Source organism: Apium graveolens, chromosome 1, assembly GCF_009905375.1.
Source record: "Apium graveolens cultivar Ventura chromosome 1, ASM990537v1, whole genome shotgun sequence".
Classification (NCBI taxonomy): Eukaryota; Viridiplantae; Streptophyta; class Magnoliopsida; order Apiales; family Apiaceae; genus Apium; species Apium graveolens.
The window spans coordinates 204,193,751-204,209,858 of NC_133647.1; the positions used below are offsets into that span (position 1 = coordinate 204,193,751).

Below are 16,108 nucleotides of genomic sequence, written 5' to 3' on the forward strand. Positions count from 1 at the left end.
ACATATAACTTAGTCAAAAATAGTGGTAACAAATTTATGAGTAAAGTTTTATGGAGTGTAGTATTTCATGTGAGTTGAAGTGTCCATATACTCTTTGCACCTAATATATATACTATATAAAACGTTGGAAAATATATTACTCTGCCTTCTGCAAATATTATTATTTTAATGATAGTCTTGCAAATTTCATAGATTTTATAAGATTTACATTGTATAATATATTGATCTTTGGAAAATAGTTAGTTTGTAGAACATTCATGTTGAGGTTGATGTTTTGCACTATTATACTTGTAAAATTAATGAATTTGCAATATTTTTATTAAAATAGTAATATTTATAAAATATGATGTACACAATAATATGTTTTATAATTTTTTATTTATTAAGGAAATATGGACTCTAGTACTCGAATGGTGGTGGACTTCATAGAACTTGATATAAGTAATAAGTTTTATTTAGTATTTTAATCCATATTTTGCACAATATTGTATTCAAATAAAAAACTAAACCTAAATTCATGCAAAAGCTATTTGATTATATATTTGAATCTTTCATATTGACAAGACTAAATTTAGAATCATACAAAAATTATCAAAAAAAATTCAAAATATTAGATCCAATTTTGACTTTAAACCCATCGAAACTATATTAATTATCTCAATCAAAAAAGACTCTAAGTATGAAATCTTGTAAATATGAATATAAAATATAGTAAATTGAGTTTTATTTCAGTTATTATGAATTAAACGTGTGTTAATCATTTTCAGTATACATAAATCATTAACCCTACTCATATGCATATGCAAAATTTATTTCCAAAATAATTTTGTGTCAAAAATTACATAGTCATTTAGTCAAAAATATTTGCAAATGCAGATTATATAATGTTCGAAACATTACATATAATAATGTTAAAATATTTTTTAAATTCTCAAAGATTAAAAATAATAATGGGTAATGATGTAAAAAAATTTTAAATTCAAACCATAGATCGATTTAATCTATACTATTACGGAACATGATGACATCAGTTGTTTCCAAGTGTATCTTAGCAAGAAAGTTAGTCTAGTGATGTGGATATCTGCTTAAAGAGGGGATACTTGTATTTATTTTTCTAATATTATATGGAATATATAAAATAGATAAATTAATAATAAATCCTTTATTTGCATAAATGTATTTGGAAATTATTGAGAATACTATATTTTTCAACTTATTTACAAAAATATTAACATTTTAAAGTTATTTTCAATTTTAAGTTTCATTTTCAAAAATAATGTTACAACTTGTTATGCAACTTAATTTTCAATTTTAAGAAGATTATAAATGTTAAGGTTGCATTTGTTGAGTTTCAAGTTTGCAAGGTTGTAACCTTAAAATCAATTTTGAAGAAATTAAAACAAAAGTTGCATAATACGTTCCACAGTTGCAAATCTTATTTTTGAAAATAAAACTTAAAAAGTGCATTTTTGAAAATAAGTTTAAAAATGACATTATTTTCGTTTATTTCTAAAATATGTATTATTTTAAAAAAACTCTGAAATTTATATTATGTGAAAATATTTCAAACAAATAACTAATAATATAAAATGTCACAAGATCCCAACAAAATTCTAAATAATGTATCTAGGGGATATGGACACAAAAAATCAAATCTAAAAATGAAATTCAAAATGATGTGATATTAATAGCTGATATTTTTTCATTTATTAGTCATTGCATCCTTTCTCTCATTACATTCTCTCTGTATATACATAGATATACAATACATTCATCTCTGAGAAATCTTTTGTTCGTCTCTGAAAAAATTCAAATTATGATTGGATAAGTATAACTTACTGCATCCTGTGAGGAGGAGCGTGTTTAAACTGGTCTTCTTGGTTCTAAATAAGGTTTGCATTTGAATCTGAATTCCCCATCTCTCTAATATTGTTATGTTTTACAATTGTTTCTTCACAAAATGAAAAAAAGGGGAAATATTTGTGAATACTTTTTGATGGAGATATTCAAATGTAGTGCTATGAGTCTATCATGATTTGATAGAATTATTTTTTTAGACATGAAATGTGTATATTGTTTATATTGAAAAAGCATCATTTATACTGATTATATATATACACCTTTCCAAAGTAAATTATCAAACTAACTTTTAGCTATTACTATTTTTTATGGTGTCAGCACACTTATAATTTGGCGGGGGACCTTATATCTCATCCCTTTTTGTTAGTAAGTATAATCATGTTTATACTTAGTAATGAACCCTCCAATGGTTTGGTCACAATTTAGTGCCACATCTTTAGAAAGAAATGTTAGAAGTCAAACTCTCTAGAAGATAACATAATATCATCAAGTCTTGAAAACAGATGCAGTAGTATGAAAGGCAGAAAAATAAAAGATGCAGCAGTAAAGTCAAAGACGGTGGATAACTCAGAAGGACTTTTATTTAGCCCTGATCATTAACTATAAAAGCTTGTTTTGTGTAAACTCAAAAGTCAAGACTATGCATGCATGAACCAGCTTGAATTCCATAAAACAAGGTAGGCTACACACGGCTTGAATAAATGGAAGGTAGAAAAATAAAGAAAAGGAGAGCAGCTGCATAAACGTGTATCAAGATATATATTTAAATTAAGGTGGGCTGTAGAAAAATAAAGCAGCTATATTAATTGTAAACATACGTAAGTGAATAAGCATGGGAGATTTTGCAAAAATCTTTCCAAGGAGTTGAAAAAGTAAAAAAAGTACGGCTCCAGGTGCTACGCGGGGAGTTCGAAAATTTAAAGATGAAGAATTCAGAAAATATTGGTGAATTTGTTACGCGTTTGAAAGTCGTGACAAATGAGATGAAAAGAAATGGCGAAAGTCTCGATGATGTTCGGGTCATGGAAAAACTCCTCCGTTCACTGACCTAAATAGAGAATTCAGAGGCTTGTGAATGATAGAATTCTTGATCCCTTAGATTTAAGTGACTTTCAAGTCTTTGTAGAATGTATTAAGGGAAAATAAACAAACTCGAGAAAGTTAGGTGCCAATAGAGCTACGAGTGTCTTGAAACTGATTCATACCGATATATGTGGACCATTCCCTACGGCCTCTTGGAAAGGTCAAGGGTATTTTATCACATTCATAGATGATTACTCTAGGTATGGTTACCTATTCTTGATACATGAGAAGTCACAAGCTTTGGACGTGTTTAAAGAGTATAAAGCTGAAGTTGAACTTCAACTAAACAGTAGCATTAAAGCTGTCAGATCTGATCGTGGTGGTCAATACTACGGTAGATATAATGGATCAGGTGAGCAATGTCCAGGACCCTTTGCTAACTTCATAAAGGAGTGTGGAATTGTCCCTCAGTACACTATGCCAGGAAAACGAAATATGAATGGTGTTGCTGAGAGGCGAAACCGTACTCTTAAAGATATGGTGAGAAGTATAATAAGTCATTCTTCCTTGCCTGAATCACTTTGGGGAGATGCACTAAAGACTGTAATTTATATCCTTAACCGGGTTCAAACTAAAGCAGTGGCCGAAACTCCTTACAAACTTTGGACTAAGAAAACACTTAGTATTAAGCATTTACATGTTTGGGGTTGTCCAGCTGAGGCAAGGCCATATAGGCCGAATGAAAATAAACTGGACTCTAGGACGGTTAGTTGCTAATTAGTTGGGTATCCGGAACGTACTCGCGGATTTAAATTTTATGATCCCGCTACTAGATCCTTCTTTGAGACTGATAATGCAAAATTTTTTGAGGATGTTGATTTTGGGTGGGAAGATATAGGTAAGAGTATTGTCTTTGAAGAAGATAGTCATGATCCTATTTATGACTCTGCTGAGAGCAATGATCAGATTATGATACCTATCATTGTTCAAGGCCCTCCGGTTCAAGACAACACTGAAATTCCCCATGAGGAACCAATTGAGCAAACTCAACAACCTCATGAATCACAAGACGTGCCACTAAGGAGATCCACTAGAGAGCGAAAGAGTGCAATTCCAGATGATTATGTTGTTTTTCTACAAAAACATAAAGATGGAGTTGGCATTGGGGAAGATGATCCTGTAAATCTTCAACAAGCCATGCAGAGTCCTAACTTTCAAAAGTGGATTGATGCCATGAATGAAGAGATGCAATCTATGAAAGACAATGACGTTTGGGATCTTGTCGAGTTGCCTAAAGGCTCAAAACCTATTGGTTGCAAATGGGTATTTAAAACCAAAAGGGATTTGAGTGGTAACATCGAAAGATATAGGCTCGTCTAGTCGCTAAAGGATTCACTAAAAAGAAAGGTATCGACTACAATGAGACTTTTTCTTCAGTTTCCACGAAAGACTCATTTCGAATTTTTATTGCACTTATGGCTCATTATGATCTAGAGCTACATCAGATGGACGTAAAGATGGCGTTTCTCAATGGAAATATTGGCGAGACAATTTATATGGTGCAGCCAGAAAACTTTGTCATTGGAGATCTAAAGACTATGGTATGCAAATTAAAGAAGTCCATCTATGGTCTCAGGCAGGCTTCTCATGAATCGTATCATAAATTTCATCATGTAATCACATCATATGGTTTCAAAGTGAACTTGGTGGAACATTGTGTATATCACAAGTTTAGTGGGAGCAAATTTATCTTTCTTCTCTTATACGTTGATGACATCTTACTTGCTACTAATGATATAGGCTTATTGCACGATACCAAGAAATTTCTCACTAATCAATTTGAGATGAAGGATCTTGGTAACGCCTCTTTTATATTAGGAATTCAGATACATCGAGATCGCTCTCGAGGTATTCTTGGATTGTCACAAAAGAGCTATATCGAAAAGATCCTGGAAAGGTATGGCATGAAAGATTATGCACCAATGGATACACCCGTGTCTAAGGGAGATAAATTTAGTCTCCAAAAGTATCCTAAGAATGAACTTGAGATAAGGGAAATGCAAAGGATACCATATGCATCGGTAGTGGGAAACCTAATATATGCTCAAGTTTGTACTCGTCCTGACATATCATTCATTGTTGGAATGTTAGGAAGATATTTGAGTAATCCGGGAATGGAGCAATGGAAAGCAGTGAAACGAGTCTTACGATATTTGAAGAAAACAAAAGACTATATGCTCACATACAGGAAATCAGATCATCTAGAAATCATTGGATATTCAGATTCTGACTTTGGAGGATGCAAAGATGAAAGAAAATCTACTTCGGGCTATGTTTATCTACTGGCTGGTGGAGCGATTTCATGGAGGTCTGCCAAACAGACGCTCATATCTTCATCCACCATGGCTGCAGAATATATAGCATGTTTTGTGGCATCCAATCAAGCTTTATGGCTGCGAAACTTTGTCACTGGTTTGCGTATTCTTGATGGTGTTGAAAGACCATTAAAGATATTTTGTGATAATAAATCAGCAGTGGAGTATTCAAACAACAATAGGAGCACTACAGATGCAAAACATATAGATATTAAGTTCCTAGTTGTTAAAGAAAAGATTCAGAGTGGACAAATTTCGATAGAATACATTGGCACTAACTCCATGATTGCGGATCCGCTCACTAAGGCGTTAACACCTAAGGTCTTTCACGAGCATACTACTCATATGGGTGTTACCTTATGTAATACTTTGGTTTAGTGGAAGTTTGTATTTTGGTGTTTTATATAATAAATATTGAGTTGTTTATGTTCTGCAGAATACAGTTGATGGAATTTTATTAAATGTCACTCTACTTTTGTTCAATTTTCTTATTATGGTTTAACATTGAGTTGAGAAAATTGGAATCAATCTCGTTAGAGATTGCCTAAGGACTAGTTGGAAATAGACATTATAAAGATCACATTACATGTAATTTCCATGCCACTTATCCATGCATTGATTTATGTCGTTAAATATATTTGTGTGGTGACCCTGGAAGGTTTAGTCATGTAAAATTTTTGACGAATGCCGCCAGAATCTCAAACATATATAGTAGACGGACCAAATTGTTTTGGTAAAATCTAAGGACGATAAATAGCATAAAGTTGTGCACTAAAGTTTTGTATAATTGATCCTGGATGCATATGAAGCCCAAGTGGGAGATTGTTATTATTATTTTTAATAATAATAATTATTTTATGGGCTACATATAAATATATCAATTATATTTGCTATTTATTATATTGGGTTAAATTAAGTGATCAAATAAGAAAACCAATTAGATTTTAATTTATTGTATGGACCTAATAAGTGGATACCTAATACCAGGCCCAATTAAATTATAATGGGAGATTTAATTATGTTGTATATAAAAAGAGTTATAGTCCCCAATATATCAAGTACACGTAACGACTTATCTTCTACCCATCACAGAGAACCATTGAGAAACCCTAAGGAGTACTTGGTTGAGGAAGACAATAATCAAGTACATTATACAGATTCAGATACAGTTACGATTATCGCCTTATGGATTCAGGTACGCTTCCATCTTCGATTTAATCTTGATAATTAGATATGATGATTACGGTCCTTGTCTCTATTTTAGAGAATTATGTGTTTATAGAATTATTAAATTCTATCACAGACTACATGATTTTATAGAACTTGACAGTGACATAAGTGATATGGTTTTTTTACAAGGTCACTGGGTCACCCAAATTTTTAATCATCTACATGATTTTGTAGAACATGATATGTATAACAATGTTCTTATTTAAGTATATTCTCATAATTCTTTGTGGAAATACATATTTTTCTTATTGTTATATATTTTACTTACAAGCACATGTATATTGAATAAAAATGTAGAATAATTCTAATTACCACACGCTTATAATATTTGTGATATTTTGAATATGATTTTTGTCTCCCGTTAGAATTTTAAGAGAATCTCAAATCATGTGACAAAATAATTTTTTTCGATAAGTCCAATTAATTTCACGAAATGAAATTTGGATGACAAATTAGCTTAGTCAAAAATTAGAATTTGGGCACTAAGTTCAAATTTTGTCACACACTTAAATTGTTGTCATAAATTTAAATCTCTTCCAAAGTTCAATTCTTATGAAATTTTAATCTGAAGATAATGAAAGGATTAGATTAAATATTATAATATTATTAAAATTTAAGCAGAAAATAAAAAAAATTGACGTTATTCAGATCTAAAAAACAAAAAAGACATCTTATGAAAGAAAGAAAAGAGTGATATGAAGGAAATTTCATGCATACCTTATCTTATTGAAGAGAGAAATCAAAAAAAATAAACTATATTCGAGTGGCCTAAGATATTTTTACTACACTTCATATCCAAAGGAAGCTCACATCGTGATGGGTAAAGTAGTCCGTAATTAATTAAAAATTGTGCTATTTTTTGGGTGAATGTATCAAATTAGTTTTATGAAATGAGAACAAGTTAGTAGTTGAATAACTGCCAATAAAAAATATGTAAATTAGGAAGGAGATACATGCGAGCGAGTAAGTGTTAAAAAATTCTTGTAATTGACATTGGAAAACCATTAGACAAGAAAGAAATGAGTAAAGAAAGTAACAAAACATGTTGCATGATCTCAATAAATTTCTGACCCATCATATTCTTAGAGAATGCTATCATTCAATCTTGATTGAATTACATATTGTCAGAATTAATCTAAATATTTGTTTCAGTTTATTTATTTCGTATGAATAAGTCAGCTAAGCTGGAGAGTTTTTAGGAGTTTGATTTGGTCTAGAAGTAGTGGAGAATAAGTAGGAGTTTAGTAGAGGTGGTAGCTATTTTCTAGGCATTTTTGTAGTCATACAGAATGCACTTAAAACCTGTTTTCTTTGTTCTTGTTTTGTAAGTCTCAGTTGTAATTTGTTTTTCAGAAGTTTCAATATTAAAACCGAGTTGCAGCTCAACTTTGTTATTCCTTATTGTGTGTGTATTTCCATCAATCTGGTATCAGAGCCACATTGTAGTGAATACAAAAATAGATGTCTAAGCCAGCAACCATGGAACCCAGCAAAACCAAAGATAACTCTGTCAGCCTAAACTACCCAATGTTAACCAAAATAAACTACACAACATGGGCTCTAAAATGAGAGTATACGTAAAAGCTCATGGCGTGTGGGAAGCTATAGAACCTAAGGACCCTAAGGTAGTTGTAGAAGAGAGAAGAGATAGTTTGGTGTTGGCTGTGATCTACCAAAGTATTCCTGAAGATGTCTTGTTGTCACTGAAGCAATAAGGACGGTGTGCCAAGGTGCTGATAAGGCGAAGAAATCCAGGGCTCAAATGCTCAAGGGATAGTTCGAGACACGGAACATGAAAGAAATAGAGCCACTCAATGATTTTTATATGAAACTGAACAACTTGGTTACTAATATTCGAGTTTTAGGGGAGAACATGGAGGAGACTTATGTGGTTAAGACGTTGCTGAGAGCAGTTCCATCGAGAATCATACAAATAGCTTCTGCGATGGAACAGTTTGGGAACTTGGAGACGATGTTTGTCGAGGAGGTTATTGGTTCCCTGAAGGCACATGAAGAAAGAACACGAGGACAAATCGAGAGCTATGATGGTAAGTTGCTGTTGACAAAAGATGAATGGAGAAAAAGGGAAAGCACAGAGAGTCAGCTTTTCTTGACAAGAGAAGAGTGGTTGAAGAAGACAGGCAAGGATGGAACTCATGGCTCATGGGATAGCCGTGGCAAATCTATAAATCATGGGATTCGTGATAGAAGCAAACTGAAATGCTTTAACTGTGGTGCTTATGGGCACTACGCTTCAGAATGCCGTAAGCCACGACGAGGAAAAGAGAAGGAGCAAGAATCTGAGGTGAGTCTCACTCAAGTTGATGATGATGAACCTGCACTCCTAATGGAAGAGTGCAGAGGTATGACAAGAGTCCTCGTTCTTTTGAACGAAGTAGGAGTAACATCATCAATGGGACAACAACATAAGTACAAAGCAGACATAAGTGTTTGGTACCTAGATAACGGAGCCAGTAACCATATGACTGGAGAACGCTCGAGATTTAAAGAGTTGGACGAGAATGTGCACGGGCAAGTTAGGTTTGGAGATGGGTCAACAGTGTGCATTAAAGGCAAATGATCTGTAGCATTCAAACGCAAAAATGACGAGGAACGTATTTTGAAAGAGGTATATTTTATTCCCACACTTTGTAACAATATAGTAAGTTTGGGACAATTGTCTGAGGTTGGAACAGAGTAATTATTAATGAGGATTTCCTGTGGGTGTATGAGAAAGATGGAAAGTTATTAATGATGGTTAAAAGGTCTTCAAATCGCTTGTACAAGTTAATAGTTCCAGAAAATGAGCCTGTGTGTCTGTTAACTAAAGCAGAGGAGAACACTTGGTAATGGCATTCGCGCTTGGGACAAGTAAACTTTCAGGCAATGAAACTGATGGTTACAAATGATATGGTGTGTGGATTGCCAACCTTGAGTTTACCAAAAGAAATTTGTAAAGGATGCTTGTTGTCTAAACAAGTGCGAAAATTATTTCTTATACAAACAGACTTTACAGCAAAGGAACGACTTGAGCTAGTACACGGAGATTTGTGTGGACCCATTTCACCACCAACACATGCTGGAAACAGGTACTTTATACTACTTGTGGACGATTACAATCGAATGATGTGGGTCTTTATGTTAAAGACAAAGGATGAAGCTCTGGGTGCTTTTAAAAGATTCAAGGCGATAGTTGAAAAAGGTTCGAAATGTGAGATCAAGACTTTCAGGACTAATCGGGGAGGAGAATTCTTGTCAAAGGAGTTTGAGATGTACCGTGAATCTGGAGGAATATAGAGGCATTATACAGCCTCTTATTCACCGCAGCAAAATGGGGTCGTAGAAAGGCGAAATCGTACTGTGGTGGCCATGGGAAGAAGTATGTTGAAAGAAAGAAATGTCCAGTGAGGCTGTGGGGAGAGGCAATATGTCATGCTGTGTATGTGTTGAATAAGTTTCCCACCCGAGCTCTGTCAAAGATGACACCGTACGAGGCATGGACTGGAAGAAAGCCTCACCTTGAACACATAAAGGTGTTTAGCTGTTTGGGTTATATGAAAATACCCGCAATACATGTCAAAAAACTTGATGATAAGAGCAAAGTTGTGATTTATTTGGGAAAAGAACCAGGGAAAAAAGCTTTCAGACTTTATGATCCTGTTGAGAACACTGTGCACATGAGCAGAGATGTGCATTTTGAAGAAAAGAAGGGGTGGTCTTGGGGTAATAATGAGGCAGAAAGTGAATAAATGCCAGGCCCATTTACAACTATTGACTATCAACCGAGCTCATTGGAAATAACTAGAAATGAGGGATACAATGAAGAGGATTCGCAATTAAACTCCAGGTCAAGTAATGCAAGTGACAACAGCAGTGAAATAAAATTTGGCACCATGGGAAGCTTAAGTGGAAGTAACTCTAACAGTTCGAGCAGCTTAAGTGAGGCTAGTAGTGAACCTCAGAATTTCAGATCACTAAGGAACATTTATGATGAAACTGAAAAAGTGGAAGCTGCAGATGAGTTATTACTATCATAAATAGATGAACCTGTTATGTATGATCAATCAGTTAAACAAAAAGCTTTGAAATTGGCAATACGGAATGAAATTGAGCCCATCAAAAATAACAAAACATGGGAACTTACAGAGTTATTGGAAGATTCATATGAAAACATTTTATCTTCTTTAAGAATAAACTGTATTTTGTGATTTATTAATAGTGTTAATGTGGAAACATCCTATCTTCCGTAGAGTGCCTTGAATAATCTATAAACTTTATGATCTTCTCCTTCCTTTTCATACCCTTTTGGTTGAGACACATACACCTCTTCCAACAATTCACCATTCAAAGATGTTGATTTCGCATCGAGGTGGTGAACCTCCCATTCGTTTTTGGCAGCCAATGCAAGTAATAAATGAACTGTTTCCATCCTTGTAACAGGTGCAAAGACCTCCTTGTAGTCCACTCCGTACTTTTGAACATAACCTTTCGTTACGGGCCGGGCTTTGTGCTTTACCACCATACCTTCTGTATTTCTTTTTATTTTGAACACCCATTTTAAGCCGATTGTCTTGTGGCCTGCAGATTTAATATCTTCGAGACCTGATATTACACCTGGACATTGGTTTATGAAAGATATGCGGAAAAGAATATTCAACTACTTTATAAGTTTTTACACAATTTAATATATCATTATAATAATATAATGAAGAATAATGTATCTTATTACTATATTTTCAAACATGGATGACATAGATTACACAAAAATAATATCAGAAGAAGGAGAAGAACTAAATAATGATATAATTGTCCAAATTAGTGATGATAAAGATGGTCATGATAGTGAGACCGAATACAATCACATAGATAATCTTGATATTATTGATAATAGTGATGGAGACGACAATATCGAAGATGGACTTGAGGAAATGGGCGAAAATATTATTGAAGAAGTTGCATTTACTCTTATGAAATCTCATGTGGGTACACACTATAACGAATTGGTAAGTTTTCAATTTATTGTTTTTAGCGTGGACAATAGTGGAAGATTCTTAAATACCCAAAATTATGAATTGAAAACAATAATTTTGTAGTAAATTGATGGGACTCTGCATCCTATCGTAGAAGATTTGGGCAAATTTGGAACACTGGAATTAAAGTGACTAATGAAAGAGAAGGTTCTCGGCCGGCTGGAACAAATTTGTGCGGGAAAATGGACTGAAAGCTAACGATGTAGTTGTTCTTAGTTTGCTGGCAGCTGAAGTAACTTTTGATATAGTAGTTGTTGAGTAGTATTTGGTAATCCTTGTTTATGCTCTGTTTTTTTTACCATTTTGGCCTAATTTTGCTACTACTTAGTTGCAGTTTACTATTTTGATTCTGAATATTTGTCAGCAGTCTTCCTTATAGTTTTTAAAGCAATGTACACTTGTCCTTATGCAATTTTGTTAACTGTTAAACTGCATTTTTTCCAAGATCTCAGACTGCTAAATCGCAGCATATTATCACTATGACTTGTCAACTATTTTCCCCATATTTATCCTATGCATCATTCTTTATATTCTTCATTACTTCTTGGTTTGTTAATTAACTCTCCAATCTTTAAACCATGTTTAATACCTGCAACCAAGCACTGGTCAAGTTTTAACGGAATATGAAATCTGCAATGAGCGGTTTTGCCTCCTGGAAGAAACGTAGCTGCAATTCCAGAGTAGGCCACGTGAATCACATTATTTCCTAAACTACGTAGTCTGCAACAGAGTATTTTCCAGATAAATGTCTTCCAATGGCCACTTGAAGCATATATAAAAAACACGCCACCAGCATTATTTGCGACACTGCTGAGCATAGAAGTATATGCCTGAAGTTGGTCTTCGTTTAAACTTGTAAACAGCTTCTCATGCTTCTCTCGCTGCTGAGCTTGGTTGTAACCAAGCTCTAACGTAATTAGCCTGTTCTCTAATTCATGTAAGAAACTGGCATCAGGAAAATAATAATGGTGAAATCCTTGAGGATCTTCCCAGCATCTTTGAACAATTTTTCTATTTATGCAGTAAATGGTAGATAGATAAATAAGAACTCTATAATAGGAGAAGTGATGTACAAATGTAGATTACTTAAATAATAGTTACTTGTAATTTTATATAGGCGTCGACAAATTGATAAGGTACATGATTCATTGTTGCGGGCAAATTTTGGACGGTGCACCAAGGTCCATGTATCCACTCCAGAAATCTGTCATATTCCACATGGTCAGATGATTAGTTTGATTGTACTTCCTACAGTAATTAAAATAAAAATAATCATTGTTAGATTTATTCGATTATATGTATCGGAGAAACAATCCAAGCCGACATTCCTTTTGTTTAAATATTAACTATGTCTGCATCATTTATGATTTATAATGACAGACATTATGGAAAATGATTTTTGTCATTCTGTCCTTATATTTAAAGGTTATAAACCCAAACATATAAATATTATTTAGCAATCCTTCAGCTAATATCACCCCAAATAATAATATTTACAGTTAGGTTTCCACGGTGCTCGTATGAAGATGCTCCCTGTTAGTGCAGGTTTCCACTGACAATCTTTCATCGAAGAAGCTCCAACTGCTGATGAGGGTGATACTCTAGAAAAATGGGGGTTGTATGAGCAGTTAAATCTCACCATAGATTCCTCAGATTATTTGTGGTACCTTATAGAGTAAGTATTATCGTCTACTGATATTATTCATTATCGTGTCTTTTGAAATATCTGTTTTAAACTAATTTTATGATCTTACTCTGTTCTCTCCATCGTGAATATAACATCGAATGAATGGTTCCTCAAGCATGGAAAAGATCATATTCTTACTATTTTGTCAGCTGACCATACTTTGCAAGTGTTCGTCAACGGACAACCATCAGGTAAATAGATTAATGTTGAGCTAATGATTTTTCCGAAGAACCTTCTTGCAAGATGTCAGATTATAGGATAACTTTCTTATTTCGACTACCATAGTTTTATTTAAAGTGTATTAAGTGCTCCAAAAATTCTGTAAATGAAAGAGATCCTAATATTCTTAAAAGAGAAAAGAAAAAGAGTTTACTCCTGTGTAGAAATCACTTGTTGTTAGTTCTTAACTTATTTGTAGTGTTTCAGTGTTCTTTAACTTACCGAAACGTACCAACCATGAGCACCTGTTTTAATCTGATCTTTAAATTTTTGGATTTTGTAGAATATGGTTGATGCACAAAATTGTACAATCTTTTGTTTTGGTTAAGTTGGTGTTGGAATAAATTAGCTCCTTCTGGTTGTTGTCTCCTTTGCTTTTATTGTAGCAGAGTTTTGTTTATATCAGTTTTTAGTAATCTAATAGTACAGTATTTATTCCAGTAGAATATCCAATATCTATTCTTTGGTGTTGATTGCACATATTTCCAGTAGTATCTAAGTAGACACTTACTTGATCATCATGGTTATATAAAGATCATCAAATATATAGGTTAAAACTATTACTTGATCATCATATTAGATCATTAATTTATATCAAATTTGATAATTACGTTGATAGATGAGTGAACTCATATGACTAATCTTCCCAAAGTGAGACATCCAAAGTTAAAGTACATATGGTTATAACTTATAAGAGCCTGTCCAATGCGAGAAATCCTTAGTTAAAAAATTTTACGCGGCAACCATTAAATATAATATGTATAAACTTTGACACTCCGACCATACAAAACCCCTGAAACAAAAGAGTCATTACACTAATAATCATTAAATTTGTCGAATCTCTTGATTTTGTTTTAAAGGAAAAATGCAAAATATGGAAACATTACACTTAAAAGTGTCTGGGCAATAATAATAAAAATGGATTGGTACGACTAAAATGACAAAAAACTGGAAATGCCATGATCACCCTATGAATTCAGAACAAAGATCCAGGCGAAAATGGACATTTACCTCTCCTAAAAAAGAAACAAATGGGTGTAATTAGAATTCAGGTTTATCACTGAACTATATATCAGAAAAGTGTCAAGGATTTCACTTTTATATGTGGTAAAATAATAACAAACTGCTTACCAATTTTATTTTCTTGCTGGTAGACCTAGCGGAACCTGGAGTATGTCCATGGTCCGTAATTTCTACCACAACAGAATGTAAAAAATATAGTCACTGAATCATCAATTGTGAATGATATGAGATACAAAAAATAAATAGTTTAAGGATCATATGATGAAATCTGAGCATTACAATAAGAATTATATTTATTGAGTTTGAAATTTCAGAGGCCACCGTATTTGCAGACATGGAAGATGTGGAGCCCTTAGTATCATAAGCATCAATTGCATAGTAAATTGAACTATTGAGGATGATGTTATCATCATTGAGCTGAATTCAGAGTGTAATCTCTTTCCCTGTAATAGCCTTAATATGCGGAGGATATGTCCCGAATCCTAAAAAATAATTGATTTTGACAAATAAATTTATTACAAATAGAAATTAAAAGTTGAATTTAAAACAAAGATACCATAATAACAAATTGGCATAACTCGAAACCCTCGGCAATAAGTTTTGTTACTATTTTACCCACCAGTCGTTTTACAACACAGTCATAGAGGACGAAATTAAACGCTTCTGTAGAGTCTTCTGCAAGTAGAAAAATCTTGAACCTAAACATTAAAAAATGATTAAGGACTTATGTGATTTTTTGAAGTTTCATATAACTGTAAACTGGTTTGGTTTACAATTATACAACCTTTTTTTAGGAACATGATTGTTTTGATTGCATGTGGAGCATTTATATTTTCTTTCCAGTTTTGTGACTTCTCCAGAGCAATCCACTTGCTGTAGCTACGGTACCATCAGCCGACACTCTCCTCCACATTATTAACTTTCACTTTGTATAGGAAAATCATCTAAAAAATGATTAACATATGATGAATATAATTGTCTGGAGGCAGTAGAAAAAAAATAAACTCAAATTTCTATACATATGTAGTTAGTAAAATTGTGTAAAGCAAATAATTAATTAATAGCTTCAAAAAATCAGTTGCAGTTTTCTCACTAAGTTCTTTTAGCGTGATAGTTTGAATAGTATGATAAATTGACCCTTCGAATTGAGTTGATGATGATATAGCTTTTCTTGAAGGAACGCAGCCTTCTTCACGGAGTCTAATTCGAGAAATGAAGTACATGTAATAATTTTGGTATTGAGAATAAATACATACAAAAGTGCCATAATTACTCAAATGTGAACCTCTGTCTCTCCTCAAAAACGGCATCATGGTCCAGGTTTAGATAAATTTTGGAAGCAGGTATAGTGCTAATCTGAACAAAGGCTGCAACCAAGAAAATTTGAAAATTAAGCTTCATTGCTGCAATATTTTTGATAGTTTTATTAATAAAGAGGTTAGGCTATTAAAAATTAACTAACTATGAAAAATCTTAAGTTTGGTAGTGGTCAATATGACAATCACTCGCTCTTCTTTTGGAATCTCTTTATAACGTGCATCAATTGCAATTGCAAGATTACCCTACACGGTAACTTTGGAGGAATGCCTAGAATAAAATAATAGATGAAGTAATAGTAAACATGCAATATGGAACGTAATATTAAATATATGTACACAAAC

General features: G+C 33.2%; 1 protein-coding gene across 1 annotated transcript; it reads left to right on the forward strand.

Moving 5' to 3' along the window:
• The first annotated feature begins 8,280 nt into the window (after positions 1–8,280).
• LOC141718044 (uncharacterized) lies at positions 8,281–9,069 on the forward strand. Its single transcript, XM_074520383.1, has one exon. It carries the CDS (start codon positions 8,281–8,283, stop codon positions 9,067–9,069), a length of 789 nt encoding a protein of 262 aa, XP_074376484.1.
• Positions 9,070–16,108: the final 7,039 nt, after the last annotated feature.